Consider the following 18890-nt stretch of genomic DNA (forward strand, 5'->3'; position numbering starts at 1 on the left):
AGCTGTTATGTGAAAGTGCTATGATACATACCGCAAAGAAGGCCTCCTCAAACACCAGCAGTGGCCCAGAGAAGCCAATGACCAGTGTAGGCTGGGCTGCGATGAAGGCGAAGATGATGCCCTGGACGCAGGTGGAGATCATCAGCTCAGACACGCCCATCATGTGCTCTGTCTTATCAGCTGGAGGCAGAGGTCAGGGGGATGAAGGTCATGATTATAACCACTGTTATGTAGGCCTACCCACAAATCCCATATAGAGTCAGCAGTGCTCCTGTCCTCTTTGATACTAGGTGGGTCCCTCCTTCAGACATGAACTCACCCAGCAGGCCTCCGAAGGTGATGGCAGGAGACAGGGCAGCGAAGTAGATGAAGATGACAGCAGCCAGGACCTGGGGGTCAAGGGCGTCTGTGAAGTCACTGATGTAATGGCGGTACCGCCGCTTCATGTCCTTTATCATCCCGCCGAAGGGAATGCCTGTCCGGGCCAGCGGGTCTTCTCTTGGCTCCATATCGGCCTCATCAGCTGGATACAAAAACAAAACAAATAATGACTCAAAATGAGCACAGACAGAGCAAGTGTTTTGGATGTTTTTTTTTTACTAGAATCTCCAGAATCTCTGCATTTTCTAAACATCAATTTTATTTGGAAAATCATATTAGATGGAAATGTAGGCCAAACGTAAACAATCCCTAATTTGGAAATTGAATTAACAAGTTCTTATATATTTAGATTAGTTGTAACTACAGGGTTAGTCCGTGTGACTGACCTTTGGCCCCGCCACCAAATATGATTCGGGTGTCAGAAGGGCGGAGTCTGTCCTTCAGCATCTTCTTCTGGAAGTCAATGATTGGCTGGAGCATGCCCTTGTCCTGGATCTCAGTGGGCGGGATAACGATGCTGCAGTCCATAAAATCAGCGATGGCATTGGCCAATTCCTTGTTAGTCTGGGCTAGGTAAGCCTCCAGACTAAAGACCTGTAGGACCGGAGACATGGGGAGAGCATGGTTAGCTATTGTAAAACACTGAAAAGATTCATCTAGATACTATGAAGCATCTCCTTATTCTTCCCCTCCCCCCTTGTGCTCCTTGGCCTTAATAAGTCTCATCCCTCTTTCCACTCCTATTTTCTCACCCAGTCAGCCATAAGGGCAGCCATGGCACGGCCACTCTCATGGTAATCCACTCCTCCATGGCTGGGGCCCACCAGCACAAAGACGAAGCGCACCGGCACAGGGGCCTCCAGGGCCCCCTCTATCACCACAGAGTCCCCCAGCCTGACGAAGGCCACGGCAGGCTTCTCCAGGGAGTCCATCACCCCTGGAACAAACACACACACATAGAGTTTAGATTACAGTCTCCATATTCTTTAGAATAAATAGTTGAATAGGCAAATCAGGCAGAGTATCCAGTTGGGCTCCCGAGTGGCGCAGCGGTCTAAGGCCCTGCATCTCAGTACTAGAGGTGTCACTACAGACACCCTGGTTCGATTTCAGGCTGTATCACAACCGACTGTGATTGGGAGTCCCATAGGGTGGCGCACAATTGGCCCAGCGTCGTCCGGGTTTGGCCGGTGTAGGTCACCATTGTAAATAAGAATTTGTTCTTAACTGACTTGCCTAGTTAAATAAAATACATTTAAAAAGTTGGTGGTGAGTTGTATTTCACTTTTCACACACGACTTACCTGAGAGGACAATGGAGGCTTCCACACTATCAGTTGTATCTCTCTGAAAAGCGAAGGGAGGAAGGTCAGTTAGTGAGATATCGGGAGAGAAAGATAGATTTATCAAAGAAAGAGGAAGAGAGGTTGAATGAAGTCATGAAGTGCTGGAATGATATTTAGATTTAGCGGTGGGATAGAGATCCAAAGCCTAGTGTTACCTGCTTGGTGACAGAGAAGGTCTGCATCTCGATGTCTCCTCCCAGGGGTTGAGCTCCAGCTCCCTCAGACTGACTGCGTCTCTGCAGTAGAGCCCTCAGCAGGCCATCTCTATCAGTGGCACGGATCTCACCCTTGCTCTGCAATTCATCCACCACCTTCTCAGCCACAGCAGACAGACTGCTGGCCTGCAGGTCCAGAATGATCGCACCTGAACACACACAGACAGAGTTTTGGGATAGGTCAAACATGGCCTGTTGCTGCCTGCCATCTATTTTTGGAAATACGGTTTCATATGGTGGCTCTGAGAAAAGATTCATTTTCTAATAACCTCATGAAATGATCCAGATTATGTCAAGAAATGATCAATGATTATTGAGTGATTAACACTGTGTATTTGTTCAGATAGTCACCTGTGCTCATGATCTTGCGAAGCTGGATCAGACTCTTGAAGGTGAGGTAGGAGACGTGGGAGGGGCCCCACTTGCCCGTTGCTGGGTTCAAATTCTCCTCATAGCCCACCCAGCGGCCAGTCTCCTGCCAGCTGCTGCCTATAAGCTCATTCAGCTCCACATAGGCCTGAGACACACACACACAACATCATGCTCAGGTTCAAAATGGAAACTTCCTTGTCAATATACTAGGTATCCGTTTATTTGAAGCTATACCCCAAATGGGGCTTACCTGAGCATCCCCTCTGGTGTTGGCGTTGGTGTTCAGGTTCAGATAGGCTGAAATACAGAGAGGTAGTGTTCAGTCCTAGCACTCCATTGGAGGTGTACTTGTGTAGGAGAGACATACAGAGGGGAGTAGAGAGAATGTGTTGATGGGCGTTTAGTGCTCACCCTCTGGGTCGGTGTGAATGACGTTGCCCTGGATGGCCTGGTTGCTGTCCTCTTCATGCCTGCTCTGCTCCAGGTCATAGTTGCCACTGTGGGGGTCCTGGGGAGGGGTAGGGGGGTGAACCCGGTTAGTGAGGGGGGGGCACGAGACGCAGGTGTGCTGCTCCTCAACACCTGTCCATGTCTCACCAGATCTTACAGACAACAGGCCAGGTTGTGCTCCTTTCTTTCATGAAATACCTACAGCTCCTGGTGTTTGGTGTTCTGGCCAAAAGGAGCAGCAAAAGCCTTTATGACGTCTGTATATTCTGTAGGCTCAGAATCATTCGCTGGTTGTGTTACCAGAGATTGGTGACTTCAGTGAGAGACTTGGGCAAGCTCTGCAATATCAGTCCTGCCTTCTCAGATAAGGACGTCATGCTGGCTTAGACCAGTGGGGGGTGGTGTTGTATAATCATTTACAGTAGGCCTACTTCTGATCACTCTCACTGACAATCTGGACAACCACATGATGTAGCTGCATTCACAATATCTTGTTTTAGATCCCTTCACCCATTCATTTAATTCCTTCTAATATTGTTCAGGTTGGACTTCTTGTATGAGGAAATGCTAATTAGACTTAAAAATGAACTTTTAAGAGAGGAGAGCACTCACGGTCTGATCGGAGATGGGAAAGCAGAGTCACTCTCCTCCTCAGAGGACATGACATCCTGGATGGAATCAGAAAGAGAGGGGGGGAGGGGGGTCAGAGTAAAAGATGTGAATAAAATGTTACAATTACTTTGAATTGACAATTCATATTTCCCCATCCCATTTACTGCATTATTGCAATAACAATGTGTTTTATCCACCTCTCCAAAAGACAGGTCGTTCTCCATTGGAGTGTGTCAGTGCTTGATTCGTCTGTCCTTAAACTTTCAGCAGCGTTTGTGCATACCCTGTAATGTGAATGCACATTGACATACATTAATAAACACAAACACACTAGAATTAGACACATGAAATACAGACATGCATTTGACCTTTATTTTACCATTGAAATGAATAATCTCTTACAAGAGTAACCTGGCCAAAAAAGCAAAACACTACAGTTTAAAAAGATAAATGTACACATTGAGCAACAACATGGTTTAGGGAAGTGTCGTGCAACTAAGGGTCAAAACTCTGACAGCCCCTCACTTCATTTTATATCATAGTGTTGACCCTTGCTTTAAACAAATTTAAATGTAGGAGCTCTTGTAAATTCCAGGACTTCTTGAAGCTTGTTCCAAATGGAAGGGGCAGAGAACCCTCCCCGGATTTTGTGTTAAATGCTCTAAAACAAAGCTTTCTTAGTGTCCAAACAAGCTTTCTCTACCCTTAACCTTGTTCTGAACACCTCCAAAACAAAGGTCATGTGGTTTGGTAAGAAGAATGCCCCTCTTCGCACAGGGGTTATTACTACCTCTGAGGGTTTAGTGCTTGACGGCTAGACGGTGCACTGTCCTTTTCTCAGCACATATCAAATCTGCAGGTTAAAGTTCAATCTAGACTTGATTTCCTCTATTTTAATCGCTCCTCTTTCACCCCAGCTGCCAAACTAACCCTGATTCAGATGACCATCCTACCCATTCTAGATTACAGAGACATAATTTATAGATCGGCAGGTAAGGGTGCTCTCGAGCGGTTAGATGTTCTTTACCATTCGGCCATCAGATTTGCCACCAATGCTCCTTATAGGACACATCACTGCACTTTATACTCCTCTGTAAACTGGTCATCTCTGTATACCCATCGCAAAGACCCACTGGTTGATGCTTATTTATAAAACCCTCTTAGGCCTCGCTCCCTCCTATCTGAGATATCTACTGCAGCCCTCATCCTCCACATACAACACCCATTCTACCAGTCACATTCTGTTAAAGGTCCCCAAAGCACACACATCCCTGGGTCGCTCCTCTTTTCAGTTCGCTGCAGCTAGCGACTGGAACGAGCTGCAACAAACACTCAAACTGGACAGTTTATCTCAATCTCTTCATTCGAAGACTCAATCATGGACACTCTTACTGACAGTTGTAGCTGCTTTGTATGATGTATTATTGTCTCTACCTTCTTGACCTTTGTGCTGTTGTCTGTACCCAATAATGTTTCCACCATGTTTTTGTGCTGCTACCATGTTGTGCTGCTACCATGTTGTTGTCATGTTATGTTGCTACCATGCTGTGTTGTCATGTTTTGCTGCCTTGTTATGTTGTTGTCTTTAGGTCTCTCTTTATGAAGGGTTGTGTCTCTCGTTGTGATGCGTGTTATGTCCTATATTTCTATTGTATTTCTATTTATTTTTTATCCCAGGCCCCGTCCCCGCAGGAGGCCTTTTGCCTTTTGGTAGGCCGTCATTGTAAATAACATTTTGTTCTTAACTGACTTGCCTAGTTAAATAAAATTAAAATAAAAAAACAATGAACCTTTTTCCCCCAGCTCTGTACGGGCCTAAGGCACAGTCAACAATGCACATGTGAGCGCAGGCGATAGTTGTCATTTTTCTGCTGGACAATGTAGGTACACAGGTGAAAAGGGACCTGTCTCAGTATGGCCTTATAAATGTAAACATACCAATGACTTAGTCTCCGAAGAGCTAAAGAATGCCAGCCGCTCTCATATAGACGGGGATATTAGGGGATTCCCTCTAATGTCACAATCAATGGTTCAACAGTGACATCAAATAAGACCTTGCTCTAGTCTAGACCTCTCAGCTCTATCTTGACCATTTGGGGGGAGGGGGAAGGGGAGGGGCTTATGGCCCTGGGCCTGAAGGATAATAATAGGAATATCTGAGACTCAACTGCCCCTGCATCAGTTCTATAACTGGGGTAATCTGGGTTAAACTCCAACGGTAGTAATCTGGGGTAAACTCTGACTGGGGTAATCTGGGGTAAACTCTAATTGGGGTAATATGGGGTAACCTCTAATTTGGGTAATCTGGGGTAAACTCTGACTGGGTTAATCTGGGGTAAACTCTGACTGGGGTAATCTCTAATTGGGGTAACCTGGGGTAACCTCTAATTTGGTTAATCTGGGTTAAACTCTGACAGGGGTAATCTGGGGTAATCTCTAATTGGGGTAACCTGGGGTAACCTCTAATTGGGGTAATCTGGGGTAAACTCTCACTGGGTTAATCTGGGTTAAACTCTGACAGGGGTAATCTGGGGTAAACTCTAATTGAGGTAATTTGGGGTAACCTCTAATTGGGGTAATCTGGGTGTAAACTCTGACTGTGTTAATCTGGTGTAAACTCTAATTGGGGTAATCTGGGGTAAACTCTGACTGGGGTAATCTGGGGTAAACTCTATCTGGGGTAATCTGGTGTCAACTCTAAATGGACTGTTTTTGTCATGTTTTCATGGGCTACTCATACACACAGTGAACACAAATTGGTTACAATGTGTCACAAGCCCAACCAACAGGGCATATGAACCTCTACACAAGTAAACCTTATAAACACACTTATGACACATTTTGAGGCCCATTTAATCAAGATAACGCATGTCACAGCCCCTGTCACAGCCCCACCAGCGCATGTCACAGCCCCTATGAGCTGTGCTCCTAACCATGAGTCAGCCGTTGAGACAGTGTGGCCCTTGCAGTGGTTTGAGTAGGAGACTCACAGAGTCTTATCTCTGGGTTACGCCTTCCCCAGGCCAGACATACACCCTAGTGCTCTAGTCATCCATTACAGTAACTTACAATATTACAACAACTATTTTGTACAGTAACTTGTAATTTAACAGATCTACTCGACTCCAAAAACAGTAAAGATTTAAAAAAGGCTGGTGGTAACGCGTGGTACAATGACAGGCAATACAAATCTTTAAGTGTACAGTGAGAAGTAGAATATTTTAATGTGTATTGTATAATAATGTAATGTAATAATATAATGTATATTTATCTGGTTACACAATGAATATGTAGTGCTCCAAATACACATAAAACAATGCTGATTAGAAATACTATGCAAATGTGTATAACATTGAAACAACAGAGGCTGATGGACAGATAAGAAGACACTGTTCACTACCGCCATCGACTCTCAAACCTTGTGACCCTGGACTTTTTAAACCTCTGTCGACCACTAAATTAAGGTGAGCGGGAAAACTTTAAAAAGTCAACTTTCTTCACATATACCATCACTAATTAAACTGATGAAGAGAAGTGTCATGTTAGCTGTTATTTGAAACATGCCGGGCCACAACCAAACACTACAGACCTTAAATTAAATGTTACTATACAACTCACACATAATGCTGGTTAGATTTTACAGTCATTTTTGTACCAATTACAAACAAGAAAAAAAGCACCTGGGTCATTGTACGGTTAGTTAGCAACAGATTAATCGAGAGATGTATTCTCACTGATAGGCATATATGATACAATTTTAGTATAAACCTCAGATACATGGAAAGTTAGATAAGGTTGTCTGTCGCATGTTTCATTCAAATCCCAACCTTTTCTCACCTGTACTCCACTCAATACCACTGACCCCCAAGCCCCCTCAATGACAGACCCCAGTAAAGGACCCCCGGCCTGGGAGGCCACACCCTTACCTGCACCAAGGTGATCCAGCCTAGACTGTGGCAGTAGAAATATGTTGATCGCCACGATGCTAACGTAAACGTACCCAATGGTAGAATGATCTGGGGCGGATGGAGAGGCACAGAGAGAGAAAGAGAGAAAATGGAGGGAACACCCATTTGAAAGTACGCCGGGGCAAGAAACGCTGTACTACGTTCAGCACCAAAGGGGATAGAGAGATAAGGCCTGTGTGACAGACAAACAGCCCTATCGAAGTGGCCCACCTTGGGCCAGGGATATCCCAACCCTCCTCTCTCCCCTCCGCCCTCTCTGTTTGGAATGCTGCCAAGTCAGGACACAGGGTGCCAGAGAGACCAAACCTGTATGGACCAACAGGACCAGCTTCACCCTGCATGGAGGGGAAAGGGGGTATGGAAGGGGGGCACTCTATCAGAACGTGAGCATCTTGACTTCTGACGTCATCTTGTTAAAGTACTAGGGATTCCCTTCTATGAAGGGAGGGATTCCCCCTCATGATGACCTCGAGTGGGTTTTATTAATATTTTTTTCATTAAGAGCTGCCAAACTTATAAGCAGAACTCGGTCACACTTTTTTTGGATAGTCTGGATTTTCCATCAGTAGATGGTCTACAGATGGTCATACTATCAACAATCTGTTAATAAGCAACTCCTTGCTAAGATTATGGTTAGGGTTAGGATTAGGTTAAGAATAAGGGTTAGAGTAAGGTTAGGGTTAGAGTTAAGTTTAGGGTTAGGATAACGGTTAAGGTTAGGGTTAGGGTTAGGGTTAGAGCTATGGTTAGTAGATAGTTAGTTGAAATGTTACTGATAGTCTGTAGATAGTCGGTATAGCATCTACAAATGGACTATCCAAATAAAGTGTTACCAGGCCCCCACTGACACATGTCATACTGTATGACCTACTGTAACTCCCCCATCACCCCGTGGCTTAACGTTCACACCATCAGATCGACCTTGATCCATTTAGGGCCTTGGTTCTCAAACACTGGAAACTGATGACTGCAACATACAATGAAACAAGTAAATATATCTTGTGTATCCAAATATAGAGAGTGCCTGATGGTGGGGGTCTGTGGGTGACCTGTACCGTACCTCTATGAGACAGGAGAGGGACATCCATCCTGGCTTTTAATGAGATGAACAGAGATTGAAATATTTAACTATATTTCCATTTGCTCTGATTCTACAAAACACACAACATACTGTATCTGTATTTGTATCAGAATACTTGGATGAACGATCTCTCCAGCTTTGTGTGAGGAACTTTCTCTATTTTGTGCACCTCCTGTAAGGGAAATAACAAAATGTTTATACTACTGTAAATGCCGGCCCTTGTAATTGAAAAAGCGTATAGGCTGGTATGAAATACATTTTTATTAACTGGCTCAATGCTTGTTGGATTTTTCTTTTTTTTTGGCGAGGTAACTTTGAGGAAATCAATAACATCCCCTGTTACCACTCAACAAATGTTGTTACTTTAAACGCAAATGTTATTCATGCACCACCACCATTCTTGCCAGATTCAATTAATGCTGAATCAATCTGTGAAAAGCTTGAATTGGACATTAGAAATATGACGGTGTGTTCATCCATGCTCATGACAGAGGGGTTACTAGATAAGCAGTGGACCACACCCATGTGTTGACTTTAGAGCAGGGGTACTCAACTCTGACCCTATGAAGTCCGGAGCCTGATGGTTTTCTGTTCTACCTGATAATTAATTGCACCCACCTGGTGTCCCAGGTCTTAATCGGTCCCTTATTAGAGGGGAACAATGAAAAAATGGAGTGGAACTGTCTTCAAGGCTTCAAGTTGAATTTCAGGGCTCTAGATGTTCACTGCACTTGGGCTTTTGCATTCCCAATTTTTCCCCATTAACTATAGCACCTATGCTATTTCCCATTTATGGCACCTGTCTCAGAGCTAAACGGTATTGTAATGTACTCATTGTGAACATGTGATCTGATCAGCCTTTTATGTTATGTATATGTAAATGAAATGTTATAAGCAGGAGCTGAAGCATTCTGGGAATGATAATAGTGTGTCTTGTTGAGGGAGTATCAAAGATATTGAATTACTGAAAAAACAATAAATAATAGGACAAATAAAAAGGGGAGAAGCCTGAGAGAGAGAGAGAGAGAGAGAGAGAGAGAGAGAGAGAGAGACAGAGAGAGAGAGAGATACAGAGAAAGAGAGAGAGACAGAGAAAGAGAGAGAGACAGAGAGAGAGAGAGAGAGAGAGAGAGAGAGACAGAGAGAGACAGAGAGAGACAGAGAGAGAGATACAGAGAAAGAGAGAGAGACAGAGAGAGAGAGAGAGAGAGAAAGAGAGAGAGACAGAGAGAGAGAGAGAGAGAGAGAGAGAGACGGACAGGGATAGAGAAAATAGCAATTTTGCTATGGCACGGGCGGTTATCATAAATAGTGGAGGTCCATCTGCTGTGTCCATATGCCACTGTACTGTACCTCACTAGCATTAACGTACATAATATGCAGAACATAGATGAGGACGTTATTCTCTTGGGGTTGTTTGTCTTGGGAGTCATGGTGTCCTCTGTTCAATCCCCGCAAGGAACATTGTATTCCCGGCCATTAGCTACAATATTGACAAACTAAAGAGGCTGTTGGTTGCATCCTTCTTGTGACATACAGTCACTTACCAGCTTCATAATTGATCGAAACCGATGCAGGAGGGACTCTCCTCTAACAAATCATATGACAAACCAATAACACCATTAAAATTCATACTTCACAGAGTTGAGAAATTACTGTTGAGTGGTATGGAGGGTCTCTTGCTAAAATTATCATGGCAACCCAATCATATATGAATTACACAATGCTAATTTTGAATGCTTCAATTCATAAAGTCCTGATGGGGGAATTGTGTGGCACAAAATGGGCGGCAGAGACGGTGACAGTACTATGGAGCTCATAGACTGAGACGATAGGCTCTATCAGGCATAGAGCAAGCAGGCTTGCATGAATTATCAATCCTTACCAGAGCCTGTACCCTGGACCCACCTAGCCAGTGTCAGCCACTTACCACCCAAGGAGCAGAAACTCATGAAGGGCCAAAGTGCAAAACCATCAACCAAGCAAAAGGAATTCAACAGACAGTACACTGCGCAGAACATACTGTAGAAGTCAGATAAATGTGAAAACTAATTCAGCAAATATCACTTTACAGAATAGGACTTTTTAACACTGAGTTGAGTATGGCAAGTAATATAAAACTGTAGGCAAAGGATTTTGCCTGTGTCACCCTCTAGTGTACAAATGTGTCTCTGTGAAAACAAGTGTCTGTATGGGTTGTGGTCTCCTCCTTCCTCCTGTGTTGCCAGTAAAGCCTGGGTTCTGAACATGACAACAATTAGGAAGAAAACAAACAATGTAATTGTATTTTATTTTGAGATTGAAGTCCTCCCAGTGGGTATCAAACATTGTCATCAGCAATCAATAACAGTATTCAGCGATGATAATTCAAATGGCATGTGATGAACATGGGCTGATGTCTCGTTAGTGTAGCAGACAGACCAGTGGGTGGTGGCCTATATTACCATAACTAGCGATTCATCTACTCACTTGACCAGCTCTACTTAAAGCTAATTGCAAAGCATCAGTTGCAATATGGGAGATCAATACACAGTAACACAACGCGAGACAGGCTTCAGCAACTCAAATGGATCGTTTATCTGGCTGATGATGGTGCTGTAAACAGATAGGCATAGAAGATCTGGAATAAGGAAGTTCCACCCAACCAGTCTTCCCATTTCCTCTCTGATCCCATAACATAGGAGCTGCCAGGACTGGGGTCATCATACTATAAACCTTTCAGCTTTGGTCTACAGTAATCATATAAAGTCCTGGAACACCTCAATGGGAGCAGAGAGAGAGAAGGAACAGAAAGGAGTCTCTGCTGTGTGAGTGGTGACAGACAGCAGCATTGATCTGAGTGATAACTGTTGGAGGATGGAGGGAATTGAGATCTACAGGATGACACAAGGTGGGCGATTTCTGGTCCACTTTTCCACTTGCTTGCCATCATAGGTGTTCTGGAGAGCGTCCCTGACCTGAAGGGGCATACACATTGTTGAGACCATTTGTGTCAATTTCAAAACATTTGTGTCAATTTCAGTGATGTAAACAAACTGACTGAAGTTGACAGTTCTGCAACTTCAGAGGAGAAAACTTCCAGTACTCACATCCTTTTCCATGGGGAAGCCACCTGTTTCCAGCTTGGAGAAGACCAGCTCCCCGTTGATCTCCAACTCAAAACTGCCTACAGAAACAACAGCATCACACTTCTCCTCAAAACAAATGTAGGTTTAACCTTGATGGATACATACACAAAACAGGTATGAAAACTGGTATTTTACCAAAAAAGAATAGGTAAATATTACAACAATACATTTCACTGTAGCCACCGTGCTTCTGCATCTGCATTGCTTGCTCTTTGGGGGTTTAGGCTGGGTTTCTGTATAGCACTTTGTGACATCTGCTGATGTAAAAAGGGCTTTATAAAATAAATGTGATTGATTGGTTATCCAGCTGACCTTTTCGTCCTACAAAGCCTGACATCTCCGCCCCAGGAAACTCCACAGCGACAGCCTGCTGAAGTTTCTTGTAGCGGGGCTCGTACCCTCACTGGCCACTGAAACAGTGATAGAAAACCAAAACTGTGATGAATAATTAAAACAGCATAAAAACATACAACATACAGACTCAACCTGAGTGTTAAAAGATATGGCAGTTGCCATATTTTCATAGTTTGCATAATGGAAATGTTCCATGACTTCCAGTTTCCGGCTTCGTTGTTAAACAAACGCATCCTCTCAAATATAAATGAACATAAACCTACCAGTACTCCACTCTGATCTGCACCACACCCATGGCTTTTGATCCAGATTCTTCTTCTCACTCCTTTCTTCTTGATTGTGCTTTGCTGATGTAAAGGTGTTTTGACTGAGGTTGGAGGAACCTCAATATGAAAATACAATAGGAGCAATCGTATCCTGCCTCCTTAGTTATGAGTTAATCTAAAAGGGTATATTGGATTACATCTTTACTGTCCCAGGTAGGGTTGGGTCAGGGATCAACTGAAACAGGCAAGTTACTACACAATAGTTAACCGTTTTTTCATGTAAAACAATAAAACATTGCAAAAACAAAAACCATTGACAATCGAGACACCAAAGGCTCATCATCCTGAGTTATTTGAAGTTTCTATCCTGTTCTTTAGTAATGGATAAGTTCTAGGAAAACATTGAAACGTGTATTGAGACAATAATATAGCTGGGCAGGGTAATGGATTCAATGTGTGTAGTGTCAAGACCATAACATGCAGGAACAACACCTCCACAAAATGTCATATCTGAGAGGATCTATTCTACAGTGACTTGGAAACATTTCAGTTAACAGAAGTACATAGCTAGCTTGATGGCACTGGTATTTTGAGCTGAACACCAGTTAATTCAGGAAGAAAACTGAAATGGAAATTCCAATTGCCCTGAACATCGATTCAATGTGGATTTATAATTTCAGTTGACTGCCTGAATTGAATTAATTAAAATTGACCACAAAGCTGCTTAACACATTCAATACAGGAAGAAAAACTCAGACACACTTTACTTTAGCCAGTCAGCAGGGTTTGATCAATGCAGGCGCAATGTATGAAACGTACCAAGATGCTTCTTGCTCCAAAGGCTTTTCTCTTCCTACTGCAGTTGTCATGGCTGGCTCTGTTGACATTACAGCGTGGGTGTAGCCTACAGCTGTTCCCATTATAGAATGATCACATGACAGTGGCATTCGATGTCTGGATGTGAGCATCAACAAGAGTAATTACTGAGACCTGAGTAACACACCTGAGGTGCTATGTTGCCATGGGGATGTACTGTATGGAGAGTTCAGACCTGTGAATGAGCCAATACTCTAATAATATGGTAATATGTTGTTACATAGCCCTTTAGAACTGACATGTTCTCCATTAATGGAGTTGAGTAGTTATTACAGAAGTGAAACAAAGAGAAGAATAAACATGCTAAGTAGTTTTGAGCATGACACGTTAAGACAATACTAAGATATTTATAGAGTTAAATAATCAATAACTTTATTTTGTGATAGAAGTTCTCCTAATGGGTATCATACTTGACAGCCCTGGGCAACAGAAAAAAACAGTATTCAGAGATGATATTCAATAAACTGTGCGCATAAACAGGGGCTGATGAGGTGTCGTTAGTGACAGACCGGTAAGAGATGGCTTTCAAAACAACTTAGGATTTATCTACCTGCAAGGTCAGCTCTACTAATAGTTCAGCTGATCATATATAAAAGCCACTGAGTCAATGAACATGCATTATCTATGATTCAGTGACAGTATACAATTGCAAATTCACAAGAGGATTGGTTACTATGGTGTTTCTCATGTTTCAGCTAAAGAGAACAGTTCAAAACAGAGATATAGTTCACTGTTAAAGACACTGCCTGGAATGCTCCAGGCAGATTAGCTATAGATGGACAAAACTGAAGAAAAAAACCCTGATTACATCCAAGTTCGGACATTGATACACTAGTTTTAAAGATACATAAAGGTTGCAGTGACAGAACTGAACAAAACAAAAACATTAAAAGTCTAAGCTTCAACCTTGATTAAAGTGTCTCCACTTTAGAACACATCTTATTAAATACATTGACAAACATTGCATTGACAGGTTCAAGCAGCACGTTCATCATCATAGTAGGGTACAGGATACAAGTTGTGAAACAGGGCTTATGATGCTTAGAGCTGGGTGATAGAATTATTTTCAGAGGGCTGAAAATAATTGAGCTCCTTCCCTTCTTGCTTTTGGTACTCAATAACATGTATCTTTTACGTTCATCTAAACTTTGTTTATGTCTGGCCAATGATGGTGCTGTATTATTTGAGAGGAATTAGAACAATCGGGCAGTAACTGTCTGCCAGGCAATGAGTCTTTCGGAAATAAAATAGGGTGATCCCATCTGCCCCTCGATCTTACGGTCTCCTCCATTTCTCTGATCCCATAACATAGGAGCTGCCAGGACTGGGGTCATCATACTATAAACATTCAGCTTTGGGCTACAGTAATCATATAAGTCCTGGAACCCCTCAATGGGAGCAGAGAAAGAGGGGAGAGAGAAGGCACAACAAAACCTTACGACAGGTTGTACTCTAAATCAAAGACAGTGGTCTTAGTCCAACTCTGCTAGTGTAGTTTCAACAGAGAGTTGCGTGTCACCCTCATGCCCGGTTAGTGCAAAGGCTGAGTGAGTAATGACAGTGGCAGTGATGGATGCACACTGTCCTGTCTTCAGCATACTGCTGTCAGGAGAGGGCAGGGTTGGAGAATAGAGGGAGAGGAGATCTACAGGATGACACAAGGCGGGCGGCTCTTGGTGATCTTCTCCACTGGCTTGCCATCATGGGCTTTCTGTATAGCATCCATGATCTGCATGGGGACAAGACATAGTGTCATTGGGGGTAGTCATTGGCAGTTGACACACACAGTTTGTCAGACATTCAAACGACAGCCTTGTAAGAAGTTAACAACTTACGTCGTCTTCATATGGGAAGCCGCTTGTTTCGAGCTTGAGAAAACTACTTGCCCGTTGATCTCAATCTCAAAACTGCCTGCAGAAACAAAAGCATCAAATCAAGGAAAACAATGTAGTCTGAGAATATAGTAGAAACATACACTCACCACCCTGTTCAAGAAAATGTTTCACTCCTACAGACAGTGAGTCATGTGGCCGTGGCTAGCTATATAAAGCAGGCAGACCGGCACAGGCATTCAGTTGCTGTGTGATTGAATGTTAGAAAAATGGGCAAAACAAGTGAGCCAAGTGACTGAGTGCGGTATGATCGTTGGTGCCAAGCACATCGGATCGAGCATCTCTGAAACGGCCTCCTGGGCTTTTCAACGACAACAGTGTCTAGGTTCTCCAGAATGTTGCCACAAACCAAAACAATCCAGTCAGCAGCAGTCCTGTGGGCAAAAACAGCTCATTCATGAGAAGTCAAAGGAAAATATCAAGAATCGTGAACGCTAACAGGCGGGCCACAAACAGACAAATAACGTCCCAGTACAACAGTGGTGTGTAGAATGGCATTTTAGAACGCACCGATCCTTGTCACGGATGGGCTGTTGCAGCAGACATCCACACCGGGTTCCACTCTTATCAGCTAAACACAAGAAGAAACGTCTCCAGGGGGCACGCGACCGCCAACACTGGACAATTAAGAAGTGGGAAAACGTGACCTGGTCCGACGAATCCCGGTTCCTGTTGCTTTATACTGATGGCAGAGACAGGATTTGGCGAAGCGGCATGAGTCCATGAACCCATCCTGCCTGGCGTCAATGGTACAGGCTGATTGCGGTGGTGTACCACGATCCAATCTGCAGCAACTGCATGATGCCATCGCATCAGTGTAGACCAACATCCCTTTGGAATGTGTCCGACTTGAAGAATCCATTCCCCCAAATAATTCAGGACGTTCTGGAGGCAAAGGGGGGTCCGTGTGGCAGTGAGCTCCCATCACTGCCACTGTCATTACTTACTCACCCTTTGCACTAACCCGGCATGAGGGTGACACACACCTCTCTAATAAACTGTGCAGTGAGTATATAACTACACAGAAGAAAGAACATGTAACGATGTCAAAATGCTTCACATTATTAGTGTACTTACCAACACTGTACGTACCTGTATTGTCTGTAGTAGGCTGTGGACAGGACCAACTTACCTTGCCTTCCTACGAAGCCCGACACTTCCGCTTCAGTGAATTCCGCGGTGACAACCCGCGCGAGCTCCTGATAGCGGGGCCCGTACCCTCATCCACCGCTAAAGACAACGACAAAACAAAAACACGGCTTGGTGATGAATAATTAACCCTAAAGTAGTTGGGGGAAAATGTCCAAGCAATGTCTAAGGTAAACATTCATCAACTAACGTTAGCTAGCATAAAACATAGCCCGTTTCATAATAAAAGAGTGGGTACTCTGCGCTATGAAGGTGGCTAGTTCGAGCTAGTAGCTACCTAAAACGCATTGGAGCTGCTTTAAAAAAAATGGGAATAATCCAATAAATGGAAAATAAACATACCAGTATTCGACTTTGACTTGCACACCCATGGCTGTTGAAGAAACTAGCTAGTTTGCTAGTTCCTTCTTCTCGATAATCTGATTCAGGTTTGACCTAAAGACACGATTGTGTAACACAGATGCTAAAAATGCGACATAGCTAGCTAAAGCGTATGAACAGAGAAATGCTGTTGATTGGTGTAACCAGAGGTGGGAGGAGCGAGAAAAAGCAGGAAGAAAATACTAGCAGGGACCTGTTCCAATACTTTTGAAATGCATCCATCCTTTCACTTTCTTCTTCCCTTCTTTGAGATTATTGATCATCTGTTTGAATGGCAAATACTATAGACATATAGGTGAGGTTTGGGTCCTTATTGGTGATACTGCAATGATCAATCCAACTTTGTAGCAAAAATCAATTGCAGTAGCAGTATTTGAAAACAATGGACAATTGTCTGTCCATTGCCTAGTTTGCCATTTTTTTTTCTAGGAATGCTGTCAAAATTAATGTTTGGTATGCAAGATTGCAGTTTTTACCTACCGGAATCAGACTGCACCAATCAATTAAGACATGCTTCACAACATGATGTATATACTTGCCTCTCAGTAATGGGCAAGTCAACATAAGATAATAACTGTACAGATGTACTGCATCAATGACAAAGGTGGGCTGGGCAGATGACAAACTCAACATTTTTCTTCCTTATGTTTTACTTTTGCAAGGTATGCTGACTCAGAGGAGTGGCTTGTTGATGTCTCTTTAACTGCAATAAATGGCTGGCTCCTTACTTATGCTGCATTCATAACCAAGTGGGGAAGTAGTATTTACCACATATACGACTGGTAAAAATCCAGTTGAATGGCCCTCCAACTGGTAATTACTATTGGGAAGCTCATCTGTCATCCCTGAGCTCCAACTTCTCCCACATGCTGAACTCTGACATCACCTACTAAGGACATTTCCTTGATACCAGCATTTTCAGAAGTAGATTTTTTTATTGAACCTTTATTTTATCAGTGAGTCATACTGAGACCAAGGTTTATTTGACAGATTAGCCCTGAATTACATAAATTACAGAAAATACACACATCAAAATACAAAATGCAAGCAAAAAGAAAAACACAGTCATAAAAAACAAACACATTAATCTGTAATAAGGTCCTCTGTCAGCTTTCTGAATTGGCCTAGAGGCCAATTGTTCCACAATTAAGGTGCAAGAAAACTCAGTAGAGACCAAAGGCATTTCTAGAGTTAGCCATCCCTGAAACCGGGTGTGGTAGCTCGTATGTCTAAAGTTTAGTAATGATGTTAAGTACAGTGGGTCTTTTTGTAAAAGAGCTTTATAAATTAAAACATAGCAATATATCAACCTATGTGACATCAAAGAGGGCCAACCAACATTCTAGTAGAGAAGGCAGTGATGAGTACTAAAATTGTCGCCCGTAATAAATCGCAGTGCGCTATCATAAACTGCAACTAACAGCTTTAATGAAGTAGCAGCTGCATTTATATAGATGATGTCGCCATAGTCTAGGACCGATAGGAATGTCTACTGAATAATATGCGTTCTACTAAACCCATTTTTATTCTCAGTTAATTCTCATGCATTCAATTCATATTTACAACTTCACAACTCGTAATTACCATCTTCCCATTTGGTTTTAAACACACCATTATTACGGCTTATTACTGCGCAACTTCAGACTCATAAAGACATCATAAGTCATCATGGCAAGTGTCCACTCCCTTCAGAGTAAAAGCTACACCCCAGTCTTTCAGGAACTTGTTGTAAGCTAGAAGTAAAAGGACTGTTATTGGGCATTGACATGATGACTAAAATGAGTTGGATTGTAACAATTTTGGGGAGAAACTAAGCACAGATAAAGCTTAAGATGAAGAGAAATGGCAACCAAAGATTCATCAACATGTGGTAAGTTTTTTCATCTCAATTGTCTTACATATCAACATTAGAAAAAGGTTGTACTGTATATAAAGGACAATTTACACATGGCTTGTGAAGTTGTTTTTAATAACTTTAGCATCAATCAGTGTAAAAGTATTACTCTAACCCTAACCTGGCCAGTTTAATGTAAATTAAGATGATTAACTGCCCTCTTCTATCAATGTGGTGCGTGTACTGATATTTCTAGGCAACATTACAATTACTTATAGCAACTATTCATTTTTTTTATGATATCCCCATGTACTGTATGTATACTATGTGTGGCAGGTACATACTGTGTGTAGCAGGTACATACTGTGTGTAGCAGGTAAATACTGTGTGTGGCAGGTACATACTGTGTGTGGCAGGTACATACTGTGTGTAGCAGGTACATACTGTGTGTGGCAAGTACATACTGTGTGCAACATGTGACAGACATCTGATCAAGTTGTCAATACACCACGTTATCAGTAGTTTCATAGTGGCGTAATACACACACAGCTGCATGTTATCTGTGTCTGTTTGTGTATGCACTGTA

At 42.8% G+C, this 18890-nt stretch overlaps 1 protein-coding gene and 2 pseudogenes across 1 annotated transcript in view; all 3 read right to left on the reverse strand.

The window, feature by feature from the left end:
• slc4a1a (solute carrier family 4 member 1a (Diego blood group)) overlaps positions 1 to 7459 on the reverse strand; it is an 11476-nt gene extending 4017 nt beyond the window's left edge. The window contains exons 1-12 of the mRNA XM_029636717.2: positions 7302 to 7459; positions 3573 to 3659; positions 3376 to 3431; positions 2725 to 2810; positions 2564 to 2610; positions 2293 to 2458; positions 1882 to 2090; positions 1685 to 1727; positions 1134 to 1318; positions 768 to 975; positions 320 to 523; positions 32 to 180 (exon numbers count right to left, since the gene is read on the reverse strand). Coding sequence (XP_029492577.2) covers positions 32 to 180; positions 320 to 523; positions 768 to 975; positions 1134 to 1318; positions 1685 to 1727; positions 1882 to 2090; positions 2293 to 2458; positions 2564 to 2610; positions 2725 to 2810; positions 3376 to 3431; positions 3573 to 3599 — 1380 coding nt within the window. The 5' untranslated portion in view covers positions 3600 to 3659; positions 7302 to 7459. The remainder of the gene's footprint in view (positions 1 to 31; positions 181 to 319; positions 524 to 767; positions 976 to 1133; positions 1319 to 1684; positions 1728 to 1881; positions 2091 to 2292; positions 2459 to 2563; positions 2611 to 2724; positions 2811 to 3375; positions 3432 to 3572; positions 3660 to 7301) is intronic.
• A 3236-nt stretch (positions 7460 to 10695) lies between these two features.
• On the reverse strand, positions 10696 to 13296 carry LOC115110809 (migration and invasion enhancer 1-like; annotated as a pseudogene).
• Positions 13297 to 13394: 98 nt separating this feature from the next.
• On the reverse strand, positions 13395 to 16610 carry LOC115110811 (migration and invasion enhancer 1-like; annotated as a pseudogene).
• Positions 16611 to 18890: the final 2280 nt, after the last annotated feature.

Source organism: Oncorhynchus nerka, unplaced genomic scaffold (genome assembly GCF_034236695.1).
Source record: "Oncorhynchus nerka isolate Pitt River unplaced genomic scaffold, Oner_Uvic_2.0 unplaced_scaffold_1262, whole genome shotgun sequence".
Lineage (NCBI taxonomy): Eukaryota > Metazoa > Chordata > Actinopteri > Salmoniformes > Salmonidae > Oncorhynchus > Oncorhynchus nerka.